Source organism: Anolis carolinensis, chromosome 3 (genome assembly GCF_035594765.1).
Source record: "Anolis carolinensis isolate JA03-04 chromosome 3, rAnoCar3.1.pri, whole genome shotgun sequence".
Lineage (NCBI taxonomy): Eukaryota > Metazoa > Chordata > Lepidosauria > Squamata > Dactyloidae > Anolis > Anolis carolinensis.
In genome coordinates this window covers 163629814-163651025 of record NC_085843.1, presented here as the reverse complement: position 1 = coordinate 163651025, position 21212 = coordinate 163629814, and the positions used below count along the sequence as shown (strand labels likewise).

Genomic DNA, 21212 nt, shown 5'->3' with positions numbered 1-21212 from the left:
CATTGGACAGATTAGCTATCACATCTGTCATTTTTATCCCCTTTAGTTCTCTCCCTCTTTTTTGTCACATTTAAAATGAGAAATTTATCCCAAAAATCATGGGAGTGGGAAAGATTAACAAATATAATCTCAGAAGCAATTTCTATGAAAGAAGCCACCGAAGGTATGTTCCAAAGTGCGTCTGTAAAAATTCTTATACTCAGGTATATAAAATAAGTGATTGACTGATCAATCGATGTTTATACATGCACATGTATGTGAAGTGAACGAGGTGGATACAGATTAGTTGTTCATAAAAGGTAAGGGATACATTTTCAAATATTTCTTTTAAAAGTAATGAACGTTTAACTGGTCTTGTAGCTGTGTTCTGTGTGGTCCTTTCTCGAAATCATGCAATATTTCCTCCATTATCCATTCAGTCTTTTGGATTTCATGATTGTATAAATTAATTATCATTAGGCATAAAGCATAACTTTTTATGTTCAAAAGTCGCAATCTAGTTCAATTCAAACTAACAAGTTTGATCTTTTCTGAGTGCAAAGGAGACCACTGTGCTTGCTGGTTAGTTGATGGTTGTTCTTGGTTTCTTCAAGTGTTGTTTCCGATGTGTTTATTACAAAAAGATGTCACGATTAAAAGGGAATTTAAGAGTTTCTGTAAATGTAATGGTTCATCCAGAATAAAGTGAGTGAGACAGTTCTGGGGAACTAGGGAATTAGAGTAGAAGGAATTGTGGCTGATGAAGGTGTCTCTTGTCAAATTTGTGTAGGAATTATTTACTGTGCTGTCTTTTCTGAGCTGCTATAGTAGAAGTGAAGACATGGAAAATTATCCCAGATGGGATGAATGGCTTCTTCTCTGTTCTTTTTTAAAGGGGGGGGGGGAGAAGAGATTTCAGAAAAAGTCATCTTTTCCTTAGAACAATCTGAATAAAAATCAGAACAGCTGTCGAAAAAATATACAGTTTGGATTTTTTTTTTTAAAAAAAAAAAACCTTAACAGTAACCATAACTAAATAGCTTGAATAGTATATCTCCTTCCCCTCCCCATAATGATCTGTACTTCATTAAAAGAGTATTAATCTGGTTCCCGGTCTCTTGGGAGACACCTTAAGATGATGATATTGTGGTGGGGGGGTTCCCCCCGAATTGTTTAAAAAAAATTCTAGCAGATTTGGTCCCTGTCAGTCAGAAATAATTGTGTTCTTAATCTTGTCCCTGATGGATGACTCGGAGTTCAGCAACGGGCCAGCTCCAATGACAAATACAATATTAATATTCATTAACTGCTTTGACAATGCTAATTTTGATGCAGTAGTAAAGGGCCTTCCAAAGTTAGCGGCCAAAGCATCAGAGCTACGCAAGGTGGCAAGATAATTTGTGCTGGTTTGCTGAGCTGAAGGCTTTTAAAGTCTATAGCAAAAGCTAGGTACCACAAACAAAAAAGAGAAAGGGAAAAAAGTTCTGAAGCATTGGAAGGCAGGGCGGCGGAAGTAATACGATCACACTCCGCTAAAAAATTTGACACCTCTGATGCAGTTTCTTTGAGTGAAATTTCTACAAAGTTGCAACAAAAAAAGCATAGCATGGTAAGTCAGCACATTCGTGATTTTGTTTAATCTTTTTGATCTTTTCAATTATCGCTATTTGAAGATCAATAGTCATTTTTTCCTACTATGCTTAGAAGATGCGCAGCGGTGGTTTAATATGTGTTAGGACCATTCGCTTTAAAGGAAGACATCCGCAAGTTTGTGTGATTTTTACTTAAACCATGGGAAATGTATATACTAAATGATTTGACTTTTGTTTTCTTTTTAGGCATTTATGCTCTACTTTTTAAAAAGTCTTTGCAAACATATATAATTGAATTATTTCTATTGACATGCCTTTTTGGGGGGATGGGAGAATTTTTGTAAGCAAAGAAAAAAAAAAGAGCGGAACAATTTTCTACTTTTTACTGAAATTGAACCACAGGTTTTCCCCTGTTGAGTGGCATCAAATAGCTATTAAAGCTTAATTTCACTGAGGAAACAGCCAAGCAGTGCTTTCACCAAGTTAGGTGAACTTCGGAGAACTGAGATTTCCTTTATATTTGCCAAGTCGGCAAACAAAATATCAGCTTTTGTTCTTTTCACTGAATATACGGGCTTTGGAGGAGAGGGGGAGAAAGAAGAAATGAGAGCTTCTCCCCTCACTTTTTTTTGGTGGATTGGTGTTGAATCGGGGGAGATACGAGTATTGTTCATTTCTCTACCAAGCGAGATAATTCTATGAATGGAACTGGACTTGAGCATCCTTTCTGAAGAGCTGGCATTGTAGAGCTAGTTCCCCGTGTGTTTATCTATTCAGTGCAGCTCAGTGGTGAATGGTTTAGGTAGGGTGCTGCCCTCCAGTGGATCAACCAACAGCCATCTTAATACACATCATGTAGGTATGTTAATATAACAAGCGGCAGCATGCTTGAAACCAGGCAGCGTGAAGCATCCTGATTAAAACTGTTGTAAATGGTAAGCTATACCTTTTTCTCCTTTCAACAAATGAGACATTGCTTTTACTGTACTGATACTAATGTGTTAATTTCTGTTGCATGTTTCTGTTGCACCTTAATTGTTTTTGTCAGTTCAGAATATTTTAGGGCAGATGAATTGAAAAGCATTGGACCTTTTTTCAATTTTTTAAAGAAATAAATGGCTTAGGAGTTTAGGAAGTTTAGCATGAAAGTTTTTGCTGTCATTATTTACTCAGAGGGACTGTTCTTTTGGTTTTTGCTTGCATTCTTTTGGAAGTGCACAATATTTCTTTCCAGTGCTTTACTCCTTAAGGTTAGATTAAGGAAGGCCACTATCTTCCTTTAATTAACATAAAGTTATTTTTTAAAAGTGGATTATTTTAGATGGGTCTCTTATAGGAAATCTCTTTACATCCACCTGCCTTACATTCTCATAAATAGTAAAGTTTTTCCCCTAAAATCTGTAAACTGGATGTAAGAAGAACCTCTGATAGGAACAGGAGTTTTATTTGGTCATTCCTATTTGTAATTGTAACTTTATTCAAGTTCCATCCGTTCTCAGTGGTAGTATCACAGATGTCTTAATTTGCTCCTCTCAAATACTTCATTTGTAATGAGCGACAATTTCATTATTAGGCTATACTTATTTCTCTGACATTCCTACCCCTATCCCTGCCTCACACAAACCCAAATATTTTTGGAAATTTTATGGCAAGACATTAAATTCGGGGCTCTGCTCCGCTCATATTGTTCATATGAGTTCTCCTGGGGAGCTATTTTTGAAGAAACGTATTACTTAAAGAGAGAAAGAAAAAAATGGGCAACATATTGTTGATTTGTCCCTCTCCTTCTGTTCCCACTCCACCTTCATTTTTGCTTCCTTCTCTCTCCCCCCCCCCCCCCCCAAACTTTTGGGATAAGATGAGAAGCAAAGCTTCAGTTTAAAACCTGCCCATCCTATTTGCTGCACTTAATAAGTTATTGTTACTAAATGATTGGGAACTGTCCATCACCAGCAAGAGAACTTGCAGTTTACTTAAGAAATTGCACGTGTGACAAAAGCAGCCGCTGGAGTGTGGTGGCCGCTGTGAATAGAGGGAGGGAAGGCAATTAGTTGCCGTGTTGTTGGAGCTTTTTACTTGTCAAACTGGAGCCTCATTGCTTTTGTTATTGCCATGTAAAGAGAAATTGCAGGGTTTTGTTTTGGTATTAAGGGCCTTAACGGTTGCTGGCTGACACTTTACGTGTGAAGGCCAGATAAGTGCCAAAAAAGGATGGTGGTAAGAAAAGCAAACAGAGGAACTCTTTCTATCTTAGTTGATTGTGCCTTGGCAAGACTCTAGGGGTTCTTAGGATTCTGCAGCCACTTTTGAATTGCAAATCAATCTATACATTTGTAAAAAATAGTAATATTGTAGAAAACAGTTAGAAAGATTTCTGTGGAATTTTGCGCAACAGAAGTTTTCATTTTTAAAAGATTGTCGTGTGTGTTCAGCTACTACATACAAGAGTGCCAATATCTCCGATAGCTCCTTGTGCATTTTCCAGATGTGTATGCATCTTTGGGTTTGGGACAATTCAGTAACTTTGTTCTGGTAGAATTAAGTTGTATATTGTATTGAGTGGTGCCTTTGTATGAGAAATTGTTCGTGTTTAACTTTCTGTTGTCATTAGCGATCTTCCTACTGTTTTGTTTTTATCTGTATAGTCTTCTTTGAGTGCTAATCACTGTAAATTTGTTCACATTGCAGTATTAAAACTGAAGACTGCCTTTGGAACTTCTTTTTTCTTAAGTCAATACCCATCAGGGAGAAAAGACAACTTTGATAAGGTGTTTGGGGAAAAGACTGGTCACAAATTCATGGAGAAAAATGAAGCATTATATCTCTGTTTACTTTTTGAAACTTTAAAATAAAATCACAGCAAAATACCACCAGTAAGAAGTCCCCAAACATAAGGAGTTTACTTGTACAGCTTCCAAATAGAATGACCAGTTTTGGAGGTGGGTGGGTGGGATAGCTTTTATTGCTGGGAAAAAATGCATGGATAGAGGATCTAAGATATTAAAAACCTGTTAAATGTCATTTTTTTATCCAAGTGAAAAGGAAATCAACTCCTTCTTTGTAGGTCTCTTGCTAAAAAAAAAACATTTGCTGGAATGTGACAGTAGCTCAGAAAAAATGACTATTGTTATACTCCAACGCCTCTGCTCCCTCATGGCTATCTGTTGTTCCCTCACTACTCTTAGTGTTACCTGTATTATCTGAATTGTTGTCGTGTTGTCATTGATTTCCAAGGTAACTGTTTTTTTTAGCTAGCCTTTGCAGGCATTCAAATGGGTGGGGGTGGCATGGAGAGAATTTGTGTATTAGGAAATAGAAGTGATTATTCTGAGTTTGATATCTACCACAGACTCTTAGAAAATAAGACACTTCTCTCAGCCGACATCCCGTGTCACAATGGATGCTGAGCAGTCAGAGAACGCCAGGCCCCAAAACTGGCAACATCTTGATCTTTTAGGGCCGTACTTTAAGTGAGAATGCGGGCAGGGGACGGGGAGGGAGACAGAAAGTGAAAAGCTGCAAGGGAAATAATACAAAGCCAGCACAATTGGCATCTAGACAGTGAAAAGGGGGAAAAGTTTTTGAGATTAAGAGTGGGGAAGCCAAAGCCGTTATGTACCCGAGGGATGCAATTTTAGTGGGAATGGAAGATTTGAGTAGTAAAGGAGGAGCCGTCGCCTCTGGGTTCTCTCTATTCCAGCAGTTTGGCTGTTGGCATCTCAATTTGAATTGCTGGGTGAGTAGTGTGTGTGTGTGCAAAAAAGAGAGAGAAAGTGCATGCATGGTTTTCAGTCTTGACCACTGAACTAGTTGTGTCTGTGAACACAATTTTATTTTATTTTTTAAGATAGAACAGTCCATTCAAACTGTGACCTAATGCAATACCTTTAAAAAAATACAGTGCAAGTCAGTTTAGGGGAGGAGAATAAGCATGACTTCTCACTGACAGTTCTCAACATGCTATAATAGTTACAAAACAACAGAAAGCATGTGTTTTCATCACATGCAAAAGCAGGGGATAATTTTAAATAAATTTGTTAGGAGAGGAGTTTTCCTCCCCTCATTTTGTTTTTAAACAAATGTTCTTTTCTTTTGGGAGTACTGTCATAAGGAAGGGGTATTTAATAATACACAGCTGGTTGTATTTATTGAATTAAAGCTGTTAAATGTATTGCAGCAACAAAAGTGTATGCATGCACATATCCTTTGTATATGATATGTATCATAATGGCATATGCTGTAACAGAACCTTCCCCCTTTTAGTTCTTTTATGCATATTACAGATCACTTTTAATGGAGCAGGTATTTTATCTTTTCAAGATTTACCAGCAACATTTACTACTTTAGAACTGAAGTCTGCTTTTAACTTGGCAAATACAATTTTTCAGCTTGATAAAGTAACAGGCCAATCATATAAAAATCTACATCGATGTAACACCCGTCGCCTTCAGCACCCACATACTCTCAACCATTGCTGATTTCAGGTGTCTGCGTTGATGGCTGTGTACTTAAAAATACTTTGTGTAATATTTCGCTTTTTGATAGTATTCTGATTAAGTATTATTGGTTTAATGCTGTCCCTCCCCCTGCTAATTAGTACAGATTTATTGCCACGTGCTTTTGGCATTGCAGGATTTCCTATGTAAATAATTGTGATTGAAAGGAAGTAAAGAAGCAGTTACATATTCACATTTAAAAATGTGTAAAGGAACGATGCATTTTAGATCTTGTCCCCAAATACATCTAGAGGACTTTAGAAGATATTTTCTGGAGTTGTAATTTTTGTTTTATGGTAATCACCAAACTATCCTTCATTGTAGGCCTTATTACAGAGAGCCTTCAATTCCTGAAGTCCTCAAGATCTGCTGAAATGCATATATATATCATTTATCCTGACTTTGGAGATTTTTATTTTGTGATAGTCATCCCTAAATCTATCCACTTAGAACTGAATTACATAGTGCTCAATCGAACCTGCTGTCTAGAAAATGTTTAGTATTGTAGCTGCTATCCTGGAATTTTACCCTTACAGCAAATCTGTTTAGAAGCAAAAGGCATTACATTCAATAGGGCGTATTTCCAGTGAAATGTGTAAAGGACTCCGTTTTATTTGCTTTTAATAAGTGAATACATTGAAAATAAACCTCAGTCACTATTTTTAATAGCTGTCTTTTTTCTGTTATTATAATATTACATAACACAAGGTGAGATGTAAGTAGCATATCATTTACTATATGATTGCAAAGTACATATGTACTATGTGCACATATAACTAATTTTATAGGATTAATTGAACTTAATTTTTAAATATCGTTTTTATATCCTGTAAATGCTGGCATTATGAAACTTGTCAGTCTAGAATTCTTATGCTTCTCTTTTGTTTATATAAAACTTACATTCAACCTCAAATATCCATATCGTAATAGACTTTGGTTCTGGACTTCCCCCTGTTGTAGGACAATATGATTTCCCCTCATATTCCATATGGTTTGGCTGGAGGAAATTTTGTCCTTTGTATAAATATTAAGGACTGCATGAATTGGAGCATACCATACCACAATTCAGTTAATGCTTTCTGGAAAAACAAACAAACAAACAAAAATCTTTTTTTTTCAAATAACAAGTATTCAAATTAAAGTCAGTCTAGAAACATTGTGGAACAAAGCAGAATGTGATTTCCTTTTGCTCTTTTTGTGTACTGTTACTTTTTCAGCAATTACTTTGACTTGCTTTAATAATTTAAGGGAGTTTTTGTATGTAATATTGAAGATCACTTTGGAAGGGGAAAATACTTTCCCTGGTGAAAACTGTACTGTTGTTCTGATCTTTCTTTTCTCAATTTTGACCAAATCAATCATATTCAGTGTTACAATAAGCAAACGGAAAGTATTTGTGTGGCTAAGAAAGAGTGTTTGTTTCAATAGTTCCAACAGTTATGTGCAGAAGACATCAGATTTGCCATTTAAACTTCCTGTGTTTGATGTACACTTGTAGGACATGGAACATAACCTGTTTTATAGTACTAACAAAATCAATTCAGATTTTTTTTTATTCTCCAGTGATTTAAATGCCTAGTGATTTACTTCAGGTGTTATAAAGAGCAAGGTCAATAACAGAAACATTGTTTTATTGTAATAATGAAATTAGTATGAATGAATAGGAAAATGTGGTTTTAATAAGCTCATCATCATTGCCCATATTTCAATCATAAATTTCCTAGTTAATTGTTTTAAATATTATCTAGGCTGAAGATATGGATATACCATCCTGTTGGCCCTACCAAAGCGAAACAAAATAAAACCGAGAATGAAAACAAAACAAAACCATTGTATAGGTCTCATCTTGGAAGTTAAGCAGGGTCAACCCTGGTTAGTACATGAATGGGAGGCAACCAATGAATAATAGGCGATATTTCTGCGAAAGAAACTGACAAAACCACCTCTACGTATTCCTTCCCAAAGAAAACCCTTTGAATTCATGGGGTCACCATAATTTCAGACAACTTGGAGACACATACACACACACAGTATTTCAAGGTATATTTAAATGTAGTCTTTTTGTCTGGAAATCTTTCATATACTGTTATAGAAAAAGATAGACTGTTCAAAGTGTGTGTGTGTGTGTGTGTGTGTGTGTGTGTGTATGCCTTCAAGTTGCCTGTCGACTTATGGTGACCCCAGGAATTTCATGGGGTTTTCTTAGGATACTTTGTCATCTTTCTGTTGCTGGAACTATGTGCGGTCTTCTTTTTCCACACCAAATGATGAATGCTCATGATTTCATTGACAGCGTAATCCTAGCTGTATTTTCTGGAATGTATGTTTTCTTGGGTTTACTAGAACCCTATATTGTTCCCTGAAAGATACGTTTAGGATTGTAGTTTCTGTTTTTGTTGTTGTCTATGTGCAATTAAATGGAAATATGTTAGAATCTTTCAGTTTGATTTCATGAATCTCACTATGCAAAAGAGCATATTTAAACATGTCAACTGGAAGGAGGTTAGAGGACTTGGAGACTGTGGACATTTTTTTCCGAAGTTTTAATGAAATGAACCATCAGGCGTTGTGGAGGAAAGAAACTGGCATTGTTCTAATTTCAGCTAATCAGTTATTACATGGAAATGGATGGATTTTTACTGAAGCAGGTAGGCCCTAACTGATAAAGCAAGTGAAACAACCATTGAAAGAGAGAAGGGAAGAAAATGTATGCAAGCCACCCATTCCTCTAATAGGTACGGCTAAGGAAGTATTGTTTTGTCAGTTTGTATCATTGTCTGTGTGAAGGAAGAAAATGAGCCCCCTTTTTAGCATGGGGAACTATAGTTATCAATGGTGGCCTTGTCTTTTGTTACAATAGGGATTGAGCGTAGGGCAAGACCTTAGGCAAAAATGAGCGACATTAAACTTTGAAAGGGTTCAGAGCACTGTATCAATGATAATAGGCTAAGAAGAAGTTGGAGAATGTTTAGTCAGGTGTGAAAGCATTCTTTTTGTCAATAAACTGCATGTTGGGTAGGTAAACAGAGCGATCTTTAAGTCCCTAATTCCTTAAAGGAAAATGTCCATCAAAATTTGTACATGGAGAAAACAAAGGGTTTATTTGCATTCCTTGGTCTTTAAGGCAAAAACAGTACTTTTGAGATTTTTGAAAAAATATAACTTGTTCAAATTAACAATACACAATCAAACTATTGTTAACATGGTTTTGAGAACCAACTATGGCTACAGAAATCAGATGGGCAGATTTGTAATTAAAAATAAAATTAGCAGAATCATGGTGTTAGTTATGTGGAAATAATATTTACTATTTAACGAAAGAGATTCAACATTCTAGAGTATGAATGATCCTTTTTTAATAATATAAAGTGCCTCAATAGAAATGCCTAGCTAGATATACATTTTTTCCAAATATGTGAATAGAGTCCAAAATGCTCTGAAGTATGTTCTTGGATTATTTTGTCTTGGTGAATTTAAGCAGGAAATGATAGTGATGATAAGTGAGAACAGGCCATATGAGACTATTTATCTTAAGAATGAATGTTAGTGAATACTATAGGCACAAATTATGTGCTAATTATTTTGTATTGTCCATTGACCCCCCCCCCCCCCCCCCCAGCTAGAACAGAATAGATACGTTAACAGAAGTATGTATAAAATGTGTTGGTACCATTTTGTGATATAACCGAGTTACTGGTGTTAGTTTGTTCACATAACTGCTCCTGGAAAGGGGCCAATAATTCAGTTCTACTTTGGTATAATGCAACCTCCCAAAACTCAAAAAACTTGCAAAACCTACTTCTGTACATTTGTTTTAGTGTATTAAGCTTCTAGGGGCAGTATCGAATTTCAACTCCAGTTTTTATCCCTCAGAAATAGAGAACACTGGGGAGTCTTGAAGAGGAGGGCACCAGGAAGGGGGGCAGGGGAGCTATATTTCCGTTTGTTTTTGGTATGTGACGATGATCACGTTTAGAGATGAACTGTGATCTATATCTCTTGATATACTACTCACCACAATTCCAAAGGATGGGTTAAATATAGGCCTAGAAGAGAGTTTCAAATCAAATCTTGAACTTGCCACACTCCAAAATGTGAATAATTGAGGTAGTGGGCTGAAGGTGCAGTCAGAATTTCTTCTATCGACTAGTACACTTACAAAATATGAGGTTCTTTTCAGGTTGCAGCCTCCTGCACTGTTGCATGGGCCTATTGTTATCCTGTTGAATGCTCCGTGGGCTCTTGAATATTTAGCATATAAACTTGTAGTGCATCGTATTTTATGGTGGTTAATTATCTTTCTTTTCAGTACTAGAGAACTTTTGCATGGCTTCAGGAAGATAGATACCTACACAATGGGACTTTCTTCATAAACTCTCTTAAAATAAATCTCCTAAATATCCTCTGGAAGGAATCTTAAATAGATTTGAGGGTATACATGAATACTGCAAATGGAGGAAAAACCACCTATTTCTACTTATGGTCCATTAGCCGGAGTGGATGATTCAATAAAAGAGTTGCGGGGTGACCTAATGACCTTGGGAAAACCGTATAGGAATCTACCCAAGATACAGTTAGGCTTTCAAATACAATTCCGCTACACATTTCTAATACGAATGTCTATGGTTTATTTTATCTTTGTGTATACAACAGCTAAACCATTCCTAATTCTTGTTTGGTAACTTCATTGTTGATTTCGTGACTGAAATGTAATCTGTTTTGCTTCAGGCATATGCAATCAAGGAAAAGAACAAACTTTTCCTATTGTTGGTATTTTGATTTGCTTTTTCGGTCCAGAACACTAATTACCAAGTTTAAAACAAAAGGAGAGCTTTACTTCCTTGTTCACTGATTTTTCCATTTCCCTTGATTTTGAACTCTATTTACTAGAACAACTACTAACTTAAAAAATAAGGATGACTGTGTTATCCATTAATGCCATTTTTTTTAAAAAAAATACTTCTTCCAGAGAACTTCATTTTTTTCAAAATAGCTATTAGCTTTTATTATAAAATAAGCATGAACAAAGTAAAAGGGAAATATACTCTAGGGGACAATAATACATCTGAAAGAGGGAATGGACCAAGATGATCTAATAGTCCTTTTTATCTGATGTCTGTGACTTACCTTTTATAGCAATTGGATACTGCTTGCGACTGCTCTTCTTCATCAGGCAAAACCCCCTATTCACTTCAAAGAGAGAAGCAAATGCAGAATTAATTTTCTTCTCATCGCTCACATTACTAATAGTCTCTCCCTGTGCTTGTTCCTCCCCCTCAAAAAAAAAGCTTATTTAATATAATCCATAATCCTATTTTTAAAGCTAAACTGGTTTGTGTAAATCAGAAGTACTTCCAAAATTTTCAGTACCTTCTTCTTGGCAATTGTTAGCTATCTCAAAAACCGAATGTAGATTTCCTTCTCCCATCATTGCTTGTCCAATGGATGCACCTTACAATTTCTCCCCCTTGTTTAAGTAATAAAGCTAAATTGCCATTTAGAAACAAAGCTTGATCGCTCTCATTTTCTTTGTTTGTATTTGTGTTTATACACAGAAATATGAATAAGATAATCATGTATAGATTGTAATAATATTGCTACCATTTCAATTGTCTATTAACGCCAAAAGTGTGCCGAACACTGAAGTTATATTGGACTGTACTCAAGAATATCGCTGGCTTTAGATAAAATGGACAAAGGGGGGAAAGTAGTGGGCAGTATGTTGAGGCTTAATGAGAATATGGCATGAGAAGGGAGTAAACCATAAAGAAACGATTCAGAAAAGCTGAGGTGGCGGAGGTTACCTTTAGTGAAGGTGTGAAACTGGAAGAACAACCTGCAAGAACAAACTCCCCCAATGACCATACTAGGTGTGGCCTCTACAGGCATTGAACACTTCACAGTAGCAGGAATGTGAAAAGAAACAAAGAGGTCTGTCCTGTCTTACTGTGATTATTGCAAGTTTGATGGTAACTCAGAAACTGCTATAAGGGTACATCAACTTGAAATTCTGACATAAGGTTATTGTTTGATGTGCCGGCAGGAAAATCGGCGTGGTCAATCCGAAATCCTTATTTGATAAGAGCAGCAAGGAAGGGGCTGTAGACAAGATAAATTCTCAAGTCATAAGAGGTCTAAGGCAGTTTCTTTCAAGTAAAGAGTTTTAAAAACAGTCTCCAAACTCATCTTTTTTTCATAATTGTATTTTTGTTTATCTGGGTGCTGCCAAGCATTCCATGTTCTTGGGATGTTAGATGTTCTATAGAATTCCAAAATGATGCTGAAATGGTTGTTTATATTTAGAGTGGTGTCGGCATGTCATACAGAGTGCAAAATATGTTAGCAATTATTTCAAGGGGTTGTCACAAACATCATTTAGTACTTTTGGATCCCAAATGATAAACTGATAGGATAGCCTGAGCCAAATGTCTTGGTGGGTTATATCTCCTGGAAGCCACAAATGTGAAAAAAGTGTGACCTGTGAACTAGAATCTTGTCTATGTTTCACAGAAAGTGTTCATGTGATATTTTCTGTATGTGGATCTTTGGTTAGCCTTTAAAGCTATGTGGTTTAGCATTACATATTATAGCCTTATAATATGAAAACGGTAAGCATTCAGTTTGTCTGAAAATAGCAGGAGAGCAAAAATAACATGAAGTGGGAAGAATGTATATTTTATATAGATAGCAGTTGAACATGTTAAATATGAATTAATACTGAATGATTCATTCTACAGGATGCTCTTTTTAGTGTGACTTCTCTCTTTTGTATTTTGGTCTGTGCAGTAGACTGGTAGGCATGTAAAATGACTTTTTATGGAAAGGTGATGCATTCTTAGAATAATTCACTGTATTAAATATTTACAATAATTCCCTAGACCAGTGGTTCCCAACCTGTGGGTCTCCAGCTGTTTTGGCCTACAACTCCCAGAAATCCTAGCCAGTTTACCAGTTGTTAGGATTTCTGGGAGTTGAATTATTTATTTATTTATTTATTTATTTACAGCATTTATATTCCGCCCTTCTCACCCCGAAGGGGACTCAGGGCGGATCACATTACACATATAGGCAAACATTCAATGCCTTTCAACATATAACAAAGACAAACAAACGTAGGCTCCGAGCGGCCTCGAACTTATGACCTCCTGGTCAGAGTGATTCATTGCAGTTAATTGCAGCTGGCTTGTTCTCCCGCCTGCGCCACAGCCCGGGCCAAAACCTCTGAGGACCCACAGGTTGAGAACCACTGTCCTAGATGATGGCCAAACTACTAAATTTTTGAAATTTTCTAGAAACACAGACAACTAGTTCATTCCTATAGCTGATCTTATTTTATTTGCTCATTCATTCTACATTTTAAAAAATTCATTTTTCATTTTGTTGTGTGGCTTAAAGTCATTTCCAATGTGTGGCAAGCCTAGGATGAACCTATGACAGAGTTTTCTTGGCAAGATATGGTCATACGGATTGCCATTGCTTTTTTTCTGAGACACAGAGAGAGTGACTTAGTGAGTTTCCATTATTGAGTGGAGATTGGCGCTTTTGGAATAGCTAATGGGGTAAAAACTGCATAAGCATATAGCAAAGCTCTTCTTTTAAAAACAAACCAAGAAGAACAACAATATAAAACCATGCATAAGAGTGAAAATTAATCAATTGATCTTGGCGAATTGTTGTTAAAGGCAGTGAGCTGTCTTTCTTTCTGTTTATATAGAGTCTTTGAGAGCATGACTTTACCAAGACTACATACATATTAGTGCATTCAGTGACGCTCATTCCCTACTAAAGTGTTCTTAGGAGTCCACCTTTCACAGTGATGTCATGTACATACTCTGAAGTATCCTAGTGTTTGATATACATATATTACTCCCTAGTAAATGTTTTGCTTTGTTTTTTAATCCTTTTAAAAGCAATTAAAGTGGCTCTCAACTTATTGACAAGACTCGTAAAAATAAAACAAAATATTTCTCAAAATCTGATGTAAAGAGTCCATTCCATTTTTGGGAATTGCTATTTCTAATCCAAGTAGTGAAGATTCTGACAGCTCCTGGACTGAGGTGGCGCTCATGTCCCTGATTCTTTTAATGTAATTCCTTTTACTTGATGTTAATGCAAATTGTTCCTTACTTAAAGTAATAAAAGGAAATGAAGACACATTTGAAAATGAAAGTTGACTCTAATCCATTCGTCATCTAATACTAGCCTCTTTATCTTTGCTGCTACCTAATCTGGTTAAATGTCCCTGTTGTAGGATTTTAGTGTAAATCCTCTATAGGGAATAGGGTTCATTTTCCCTCCTCCCCTATCCCCTGTTTCAATTGGATTACTTGCAGTAAAATGGCTCAGCGGTTTGCTTGTTTCTGTTGAGAATATTATGTGAACTTTCCCTGCCTCCACACACTTATGTTTTCTTTTTGCATTATCCCCCCCTTTTTTTGAATGAACAATAGTTTTCCATTGTTTTGAAACTACTTCATTAGCTTGTTTTCTTTGCAAATAGAGATATGGTATTAAGTGCCAGTTCCTAGTGCAGATTTTTTTCACTTAAAATTATATTCACTGTTCCTCCCAAAGTTACTTACTGATGTTTTAACAACAACAACAACAATTCTTTATTGATTAGTCACTTTTGACCATATCAAAACATGTAAAACATACTATACGTACACACTTACGCATATATACAATAAAACCATGTAAAGATACAAAACATCCCGAACTGTGGCCTAATAACCCGCTCCTAGACAAATACAGAGTAAAAAGGTTAAAATTAGTAATTTCCTAAGGTAAGGTTTGAACGAGGACAGGGGTAAGTAAAACAAGTGTCACACACACACACACACACACACACACACACATATATATACACACATACATACATACATGCATACTGATGTGCTCAGGTGAATTTGAAATTCTTTAGCACAGTCTTTTACATGTCTGCTCATAAGTAAGTCCCCTAGAGTTCAGTGGGGCATAAATTGCAGGTAAGCGTGTATAAGATTTCAATCTTGGCCAGATCTGCTATGTGATATGGCCGAGACTGTCTGGATGTTTTTAATAGACTTAAGTACTCCCAAATTATGTAATTTCTTTTCCTTCAGGCCATTTAGATCTTTATAAAAAAAACACAATGATGTGGTGTGTGTGTGTGTGTGTGTGTGTGTATAATATGCATGTATGTAAAACGTTTCAGTATAAAAAATAGAGCAGAATGTACTCACACCTTGAAGATGAAATTGAAAAGCATATTTGTTGCTCTTTCTGGGATTAGGTTTGAGTTTCCTGGAGTCCACTTTGCCTTATTTAAAGGTTTGTCCTTTAATTATCCTTCAGCCAGGAGGAATGTTGACTTGTTACTGGGCATAGTAGGTAGACTATTGGCTCCGGCCTCTTCATGCCTGCTAATAATACAACTTTTGAACTGCTGACACACAGGTCTCACTTATGGCCAGTCTTGTGTGTCCTGGAATGAACTCTGCAGTGCACACATCTGACTGTGGATGAGATTTCTGTGTCAGCAGTTTGGATGTTACATCATTGGCAACTGCTCCTAGCTGAAAGTGAATGTGTGTGATCTCCTGTACCTGATAATGGTCAACAATCAATTGCTCCCTTAGGCTTGATTATTTCATGATGTTAAAGCCCACCAAAATTTCACAGCACAAGGAAGCATCATGTCTTAATTTAAGCCCATTTAAAACACAGATACTGCAAACCACCCCTCTGCTCCATTAGAGAAGATTTTTCTGCATATGTTATGCACTGCATATGTTATGGGGGGGAAAATCCGCAGAAATGGAGCAATGTATAAGAAAGAACTAAAGAGTCTTCATTTTACAAGGCATGGGTTGCAATCTTATATGAACTTTTGAATGAATTTAGAGAACATTAGGAAACATCAACTGCATATTGTATAAGAAAAGAAGAGAGAATAACTGAAGATGTTTTGATGCACGATTGTGCTGTGTGTACTGTGGACACATGCAACTATTTGTAAAGTAATAAGTCTTGGTGTGTGTTTCCAAACTGGCTTCTTAACATATATGCTGGGTAGCTTTTTTAAAGCAGCTCTTTTCCAATTCTCTTTTCATTTTTCTCTTTTCAGTCTAACAAAGTCCCAGTTGTGCAGCACCCACACCATGTACATCCTCTTACGCCGCTTATTACGTACAGCAATGAGCACTTCACACCAGGGAATCCTCCTCCACACTTACCAGCTGATGTAGATCCAAAAACAGGTAGGTTGAAAGGGTTGTTGTGGAGAAATGTGTATGAAAAGGGCTTTGGGGAAGCAAGTTTCCTTGAATGTCATAAAGTTAAATCAACTGAGGAAAGAGCTATGTATAATAAAAACAGCCATTTCAAATGATGAAAAATAAGCATGTTGGTTATAACATTTGACATAATTGTCTACAAAATTGACCTCAGGATATGAGCCCTATCATTTAGGCCTCAATTTCATTTCAATGATAACAAGTAAACAGAGATAACTACAGTGTTCTCCATTTTTAACATTCATGACTGGGTGGAGATATATTGACTAAAACAAAAAAAAGGAAAACCTCATAGTCCCCAGTGTTACACTCCTTTTTTTAAAAAAAAAAACATATAAAATGCAAGTACTCACTAGTCCAAAGAGCTGCTGTTTTTACTACAGTGTTGTTTCTTAGATAATTGATTATTTTAAAATCATGAAAAACTGCTCCTAGAAAATAAATTAAGTCTCCATTGTAGGGCAGACAATGCGAACAATCTTATCAATTTATTTTGGGCAGATTTTAAGAAGAGATTAATTTTGTTTTTAAAAAGTTTGTTCAGTGCTCTCCATTTCAGAGCTGCTTCTTGATGCTTGATTTTTAAATTATGATAATTAATCGTTCTCTTATTTCTTGTACAAAATAAGTCTGCTTGAATTCTTTCTGAACATAAGCTTTTAATAATTCGATTTTGGGGAAAAAACTAAAATTCTGTGTGCTGTCCCTGGGATAAGTTTGTCAGTTTTATCTCTGGGACTGTTCCAAAGATATTGTTCATAACCTAGAATCTCATGTTAAATTAACTCTCAAGTTCAAATTGTGTACATGTCACAGGTTGGGACACTCTTCTATAGGATTGAGTTCCTCTGTTGCTTTCTGGGATTTCTAGTCTAATGGTTGATTATTGCATACATGCTGCTCTAAACCCTGCTTAAATGTATTAGTGTTAAAGACTAAGCTTGACTTACTTTGTTAACCAAAAAAACTCTTGTTAGCTTGCTGCCCTAGAGAACGTAATAGTGTCAGTCTTTGTTCTTCAGACTGCACAGAGCCCTCAGAGAGCATGTGTTACTTTTCTTAGTTAGTCCAAATCCCTGCAAGTTAATTAAAAAGTAAATTTGAAACTGTGAATACATGTCAGAGCTTGTTAAAGAACTGCTGCAGTTGTGATTAACATATTTAGATAATGTATCCAAACTCGCTCTGTTAGTGAATGAAGTAGCACATCAATTTTGCCCCCTGCCTGCCACAATTGGGCTCTTTTTGGGTTGCATTTAATGCTAACTTTGCATAGGTTTAAAGGGGGCCTCATCCATCCATCTTTGAGTATTGCCTTCCCATGACAGCAAAGTCTGACACCTATTCAAATAATGGTAGTTCAGGGAATAGTCTTTAAATGGTTATTGTAAAACATATGATTAGTGTCTGTAGACTGTTTACTTTTCTTCTGTGAACATTCTTTCAAGTGTGCAAACAGCCCACTGTATGGTTAAATCCCAGTTAATCTGTTTGGTTTTTGTAATGGAGAAAAAGCTGCATCTGCCCAGAAATATCACACAGGAAGATTTCATTTAGAGATTAAAAGCTCCCTGAATGTCTGTTATTGAAGAAAAAAATTTTTTTGTTTTAAATACAGTGTCTTTTAAAAAATGGTCTTAATTCTGTTTTTGCTATATTGGCAAGACCTGAGTTTCTTTGAGAAACCAACCTTGCAAAATGTACTCGCTTGAGAAGGTTCAGGGATATGAGCAATGCAATTTGTACATCTACATTCTGTTTAACCATTTGAAGCCCTGGGGATCCTGTAAGGGCAGCACTGAACAAATGTTTTGGTGATTTAAGTTCTTTACATTTCTTTCCTCTGAAAACATAGCATTGTCTTTATCAGACAACTTAACAAAGCCAATGTAAAAAAAACAACAGTATTTTTCTCAAGATTAATAATGTAAAATAATTTTCAGTTAAATGGCATTTAATAAATACCATCTTCTGATAGTTGTTTTTACTGTTTTATTGTTTCTTGAGTAGTTTTCAGGCTAAAGGCACTCAAGTAAAACAAAAACAGTCAAACAAACCCCCAACTCACCAGCCTGTCAAGTAAACATATGGCAAACATGTTTTGAAAGACATATTTCATATATGCTGACCAGGAGTCAGAATTGGCCTGTTCTGTCTCCTGACAGTACCATTGCTGACAAATCTGTAGTTTGTTGTTGGATGGCATCGTTGCTTATTGGGGCTGTTAAAGTCTGAATCTTGGATATCTGCACTGAATTGGTCAATATTTATCCCTTATTTTTATTGAGCCAAATGTCACATATATTTCTATAGATCAGTGCTTTTCTAGGAGCCACTGTGAGGGATCTGCAACCCCCCCCTTCCCCGCCCACCAGTGTGCCATGGACTGGTATCATATTTGTGTCCATTTCCAGCAGTTGTTTCTTTTTTCTTCTTCCTGGAAACTCGTGAGAGACTAGTAGACAATTACTTGTAGAGCAGTATCAGTCCATGGACTGTCACTTTGAGTAACACTGATAGATATTACAATCAGTACTTTATTCTGATGGAAACAACATGCTCCTAATTTTTAGTCTGAAATACAAAATAGAAAGTGAGACTCCATCTACACTGACCATGGAATGCAGTTGAAAGCTAGCTTCAAACTGCGGTGACCAGACAACAAGCTCTCACAAAAACACACACACACAAATTCCTTAATGTGCACCAGTGCACTGTGGTGCAATGACCACATTGCACCTGGGCCTCAAACTGGTTCCAGGATTTTCTATGTAAATAATCTGCACAGTGATACCACTTTCTTCAATACCCATTTGAAACTGCATTAAATGATCAGTATAGATATAGGGCCTGAGATCCGGAGACAAACACTGCATTCCCCATATTCTCCTCTTCCTCCTCTGATGTGTCAGTTTATTACATCTTTCTCATTTAAACAATTTTTAGAGATTGGTTTACTCTTAGTGTATAGTGCTCTGCCAGCTCTGCTTTCCACTTGCCTATTTAAAATTAAATATGGAGAATCTGATACGGACTAGCACCTATTTGTTAAGGAAAAGGTAGCTCTCACTTTGAGCTTGATTCAAATCTGCCCCACCCCCTGCATACCTGCAACTTACATAGGAGAAAAACCATTAAATTGAATGGGATCTTTTAAATATGCAAACTGCAGTGGGGACACATTGAAACCACACTGAAAACTAAAGGATCCTTCTGCATGATTGTGTTAATGGCTATGTTAGGTTGTGAGTTAATTTAACATTTCCTACATCGTACGTCTCTCATTAATACAAATTCCTGGTAATATTTTTATTCCAAGACTTTAATTGTAGATCTAATAATGGGCAGAATAATCCAACATGGGGCTGGACATGAACAAACCTGTCACTGTATTTAGGCTGCCTTGTACTATCCAGGACTTTGAAAGTAGCAGGAATGGACAATGCAAACTGGCCTAAGTTATCCCACCCTAGAGAATGAAAGCCAGTTGCTCTCTATGGCTCCCATCTACAGAATATCCTGTGTCAGAACCTTTCACCACGAGGCAAGTTACAGTGGATCATGCCTAAATGCACTCAACTTTGCCAACAAACTTGTCGAGAAGGGCAGCACACTGCCCTAACCCTTTCCAGCTATCAGTTTAAAGATGGGGATAGAATTGTCTGCTTTGAGCTTTTACTTAGTCATTATTGTAATTTGGAACTGTAGAAATGGTTTAGCTATCCTGTACAGAGAATGTCATCAGTTGTAGATAACAGCTGAATAATGTTAGAGTATCAATGCATATAAAATAAATAACTTCAATTCCAAACAAAACAAATCGGGGAGAAAACTATGGCTGATATTGATTTGAGAACGGAATCTTTCAGAAATAAAAAGTCACTGCAGCCATAAAATGCTTTGGTTTAGAAAGCACCGTTTCAATGACCTGAAGGTGGCCGCACAAGGAGACGACACACATACTGCTACAAAATGAAAGTACGCTGGGAGCCTCCATCCTTTTAAGACTTTGGGAGAACAAAGTCCTGTATGGTCTTTGACTGTGGGGAAGAAAACAGATCAAATGTCCTACTTCTCTGTGTCTCATTTGCTTACTGTACTTAAGTAGGCCGCTCTGGGGAGGATAGGTGAAGGCAGCAGGCCATGCCTTGAGAACAGAAAGTAGACTCATAAAAGGCAAAACGTGGCACTTATGGTGTAGAAATTTGTATGACTTTCCTGCCTCCTTTTTCTTTTTAAAATTCCTTTTCTCCCCTGCCTTGACCCAACTTTATGATGCTTCCTTTTCCTCTTTCCTAGGAATTCCACGGCCTCCGCACCCTCCAGATATATCTCCTTATTATCCACTATCACCGGGTGCTGTAGGACAAATCCCCCATCCGCTAGGATGGTTAGTACCACAGTAAGGAGTTCCATTTTTTACATTTTATTTTTTATTTTTCATTTTTATATATGTCTCTTTGTAGTGTGTGTGTGTGTGTGTGTGTGTGTGTGTGTGTGTGTGTGTGTGGTGGGTCTTAATCATGCTGATTTCCCTTTCCTGAAATGTGTATATTGAGATAAGCATGTTTGTCAGCTGCCAGTTTATGGTGTGGACAAATCAATAATTTGCTCAATAAAGATTAAATGAACAAAGTGATGGGTCACAGAGTGTTAAATGAGACTGAAGCTTGTGGGCATCGTTCCACTTGTCATAACTTCTGGAGATTCCTAAAGCTTAATTTCCAGACATTATCATAAGAATTTGAAGAGGAGAAGGATAAAATTAATTGCATAGTCTCATTTTTAGTTCAATTATTTCAATTGATCAGATGTTTTTGGGTCATGGTACTAGTTTTAGAAAGACCACATTTACATGAAACCACTTT

General features: G+C 36.5%; 1 protein-coding gene across 40 annotated transcripts in view; it reads left to right on the top strand.

The window, feature by feature from the left end:
- Nucleotides 1-21212, top strand: part of tcf7l2 (transcription factor 7 like 2) — a 253477-nt gene that overhangs the window by 202002 nt on the left and 30263 nt on the right. For 32 of the 40 annotated variants that reach the window (XM_062975716.1, XM_062975720.1, XM_062975725.1 and 29 more), the window contains 2 exons: nt 16176-16308; nt 20644-20746. In XM_062975716.1, coding sequence (XP_062831786.1) covers nt 16176-16308; nt 20644-20746 — 236 coding nt within the window. Of the gene's footprint in view, nt 1-4984; nt 5308-16175; nt 16309-20643; nt 20747-21212 lie in introns of those variants that run through there. The other 8 variants (XM_062975717.1, XM_062975726.1, XM_062975715.1 and 5 more) reach the window with 3 other exon arrangements.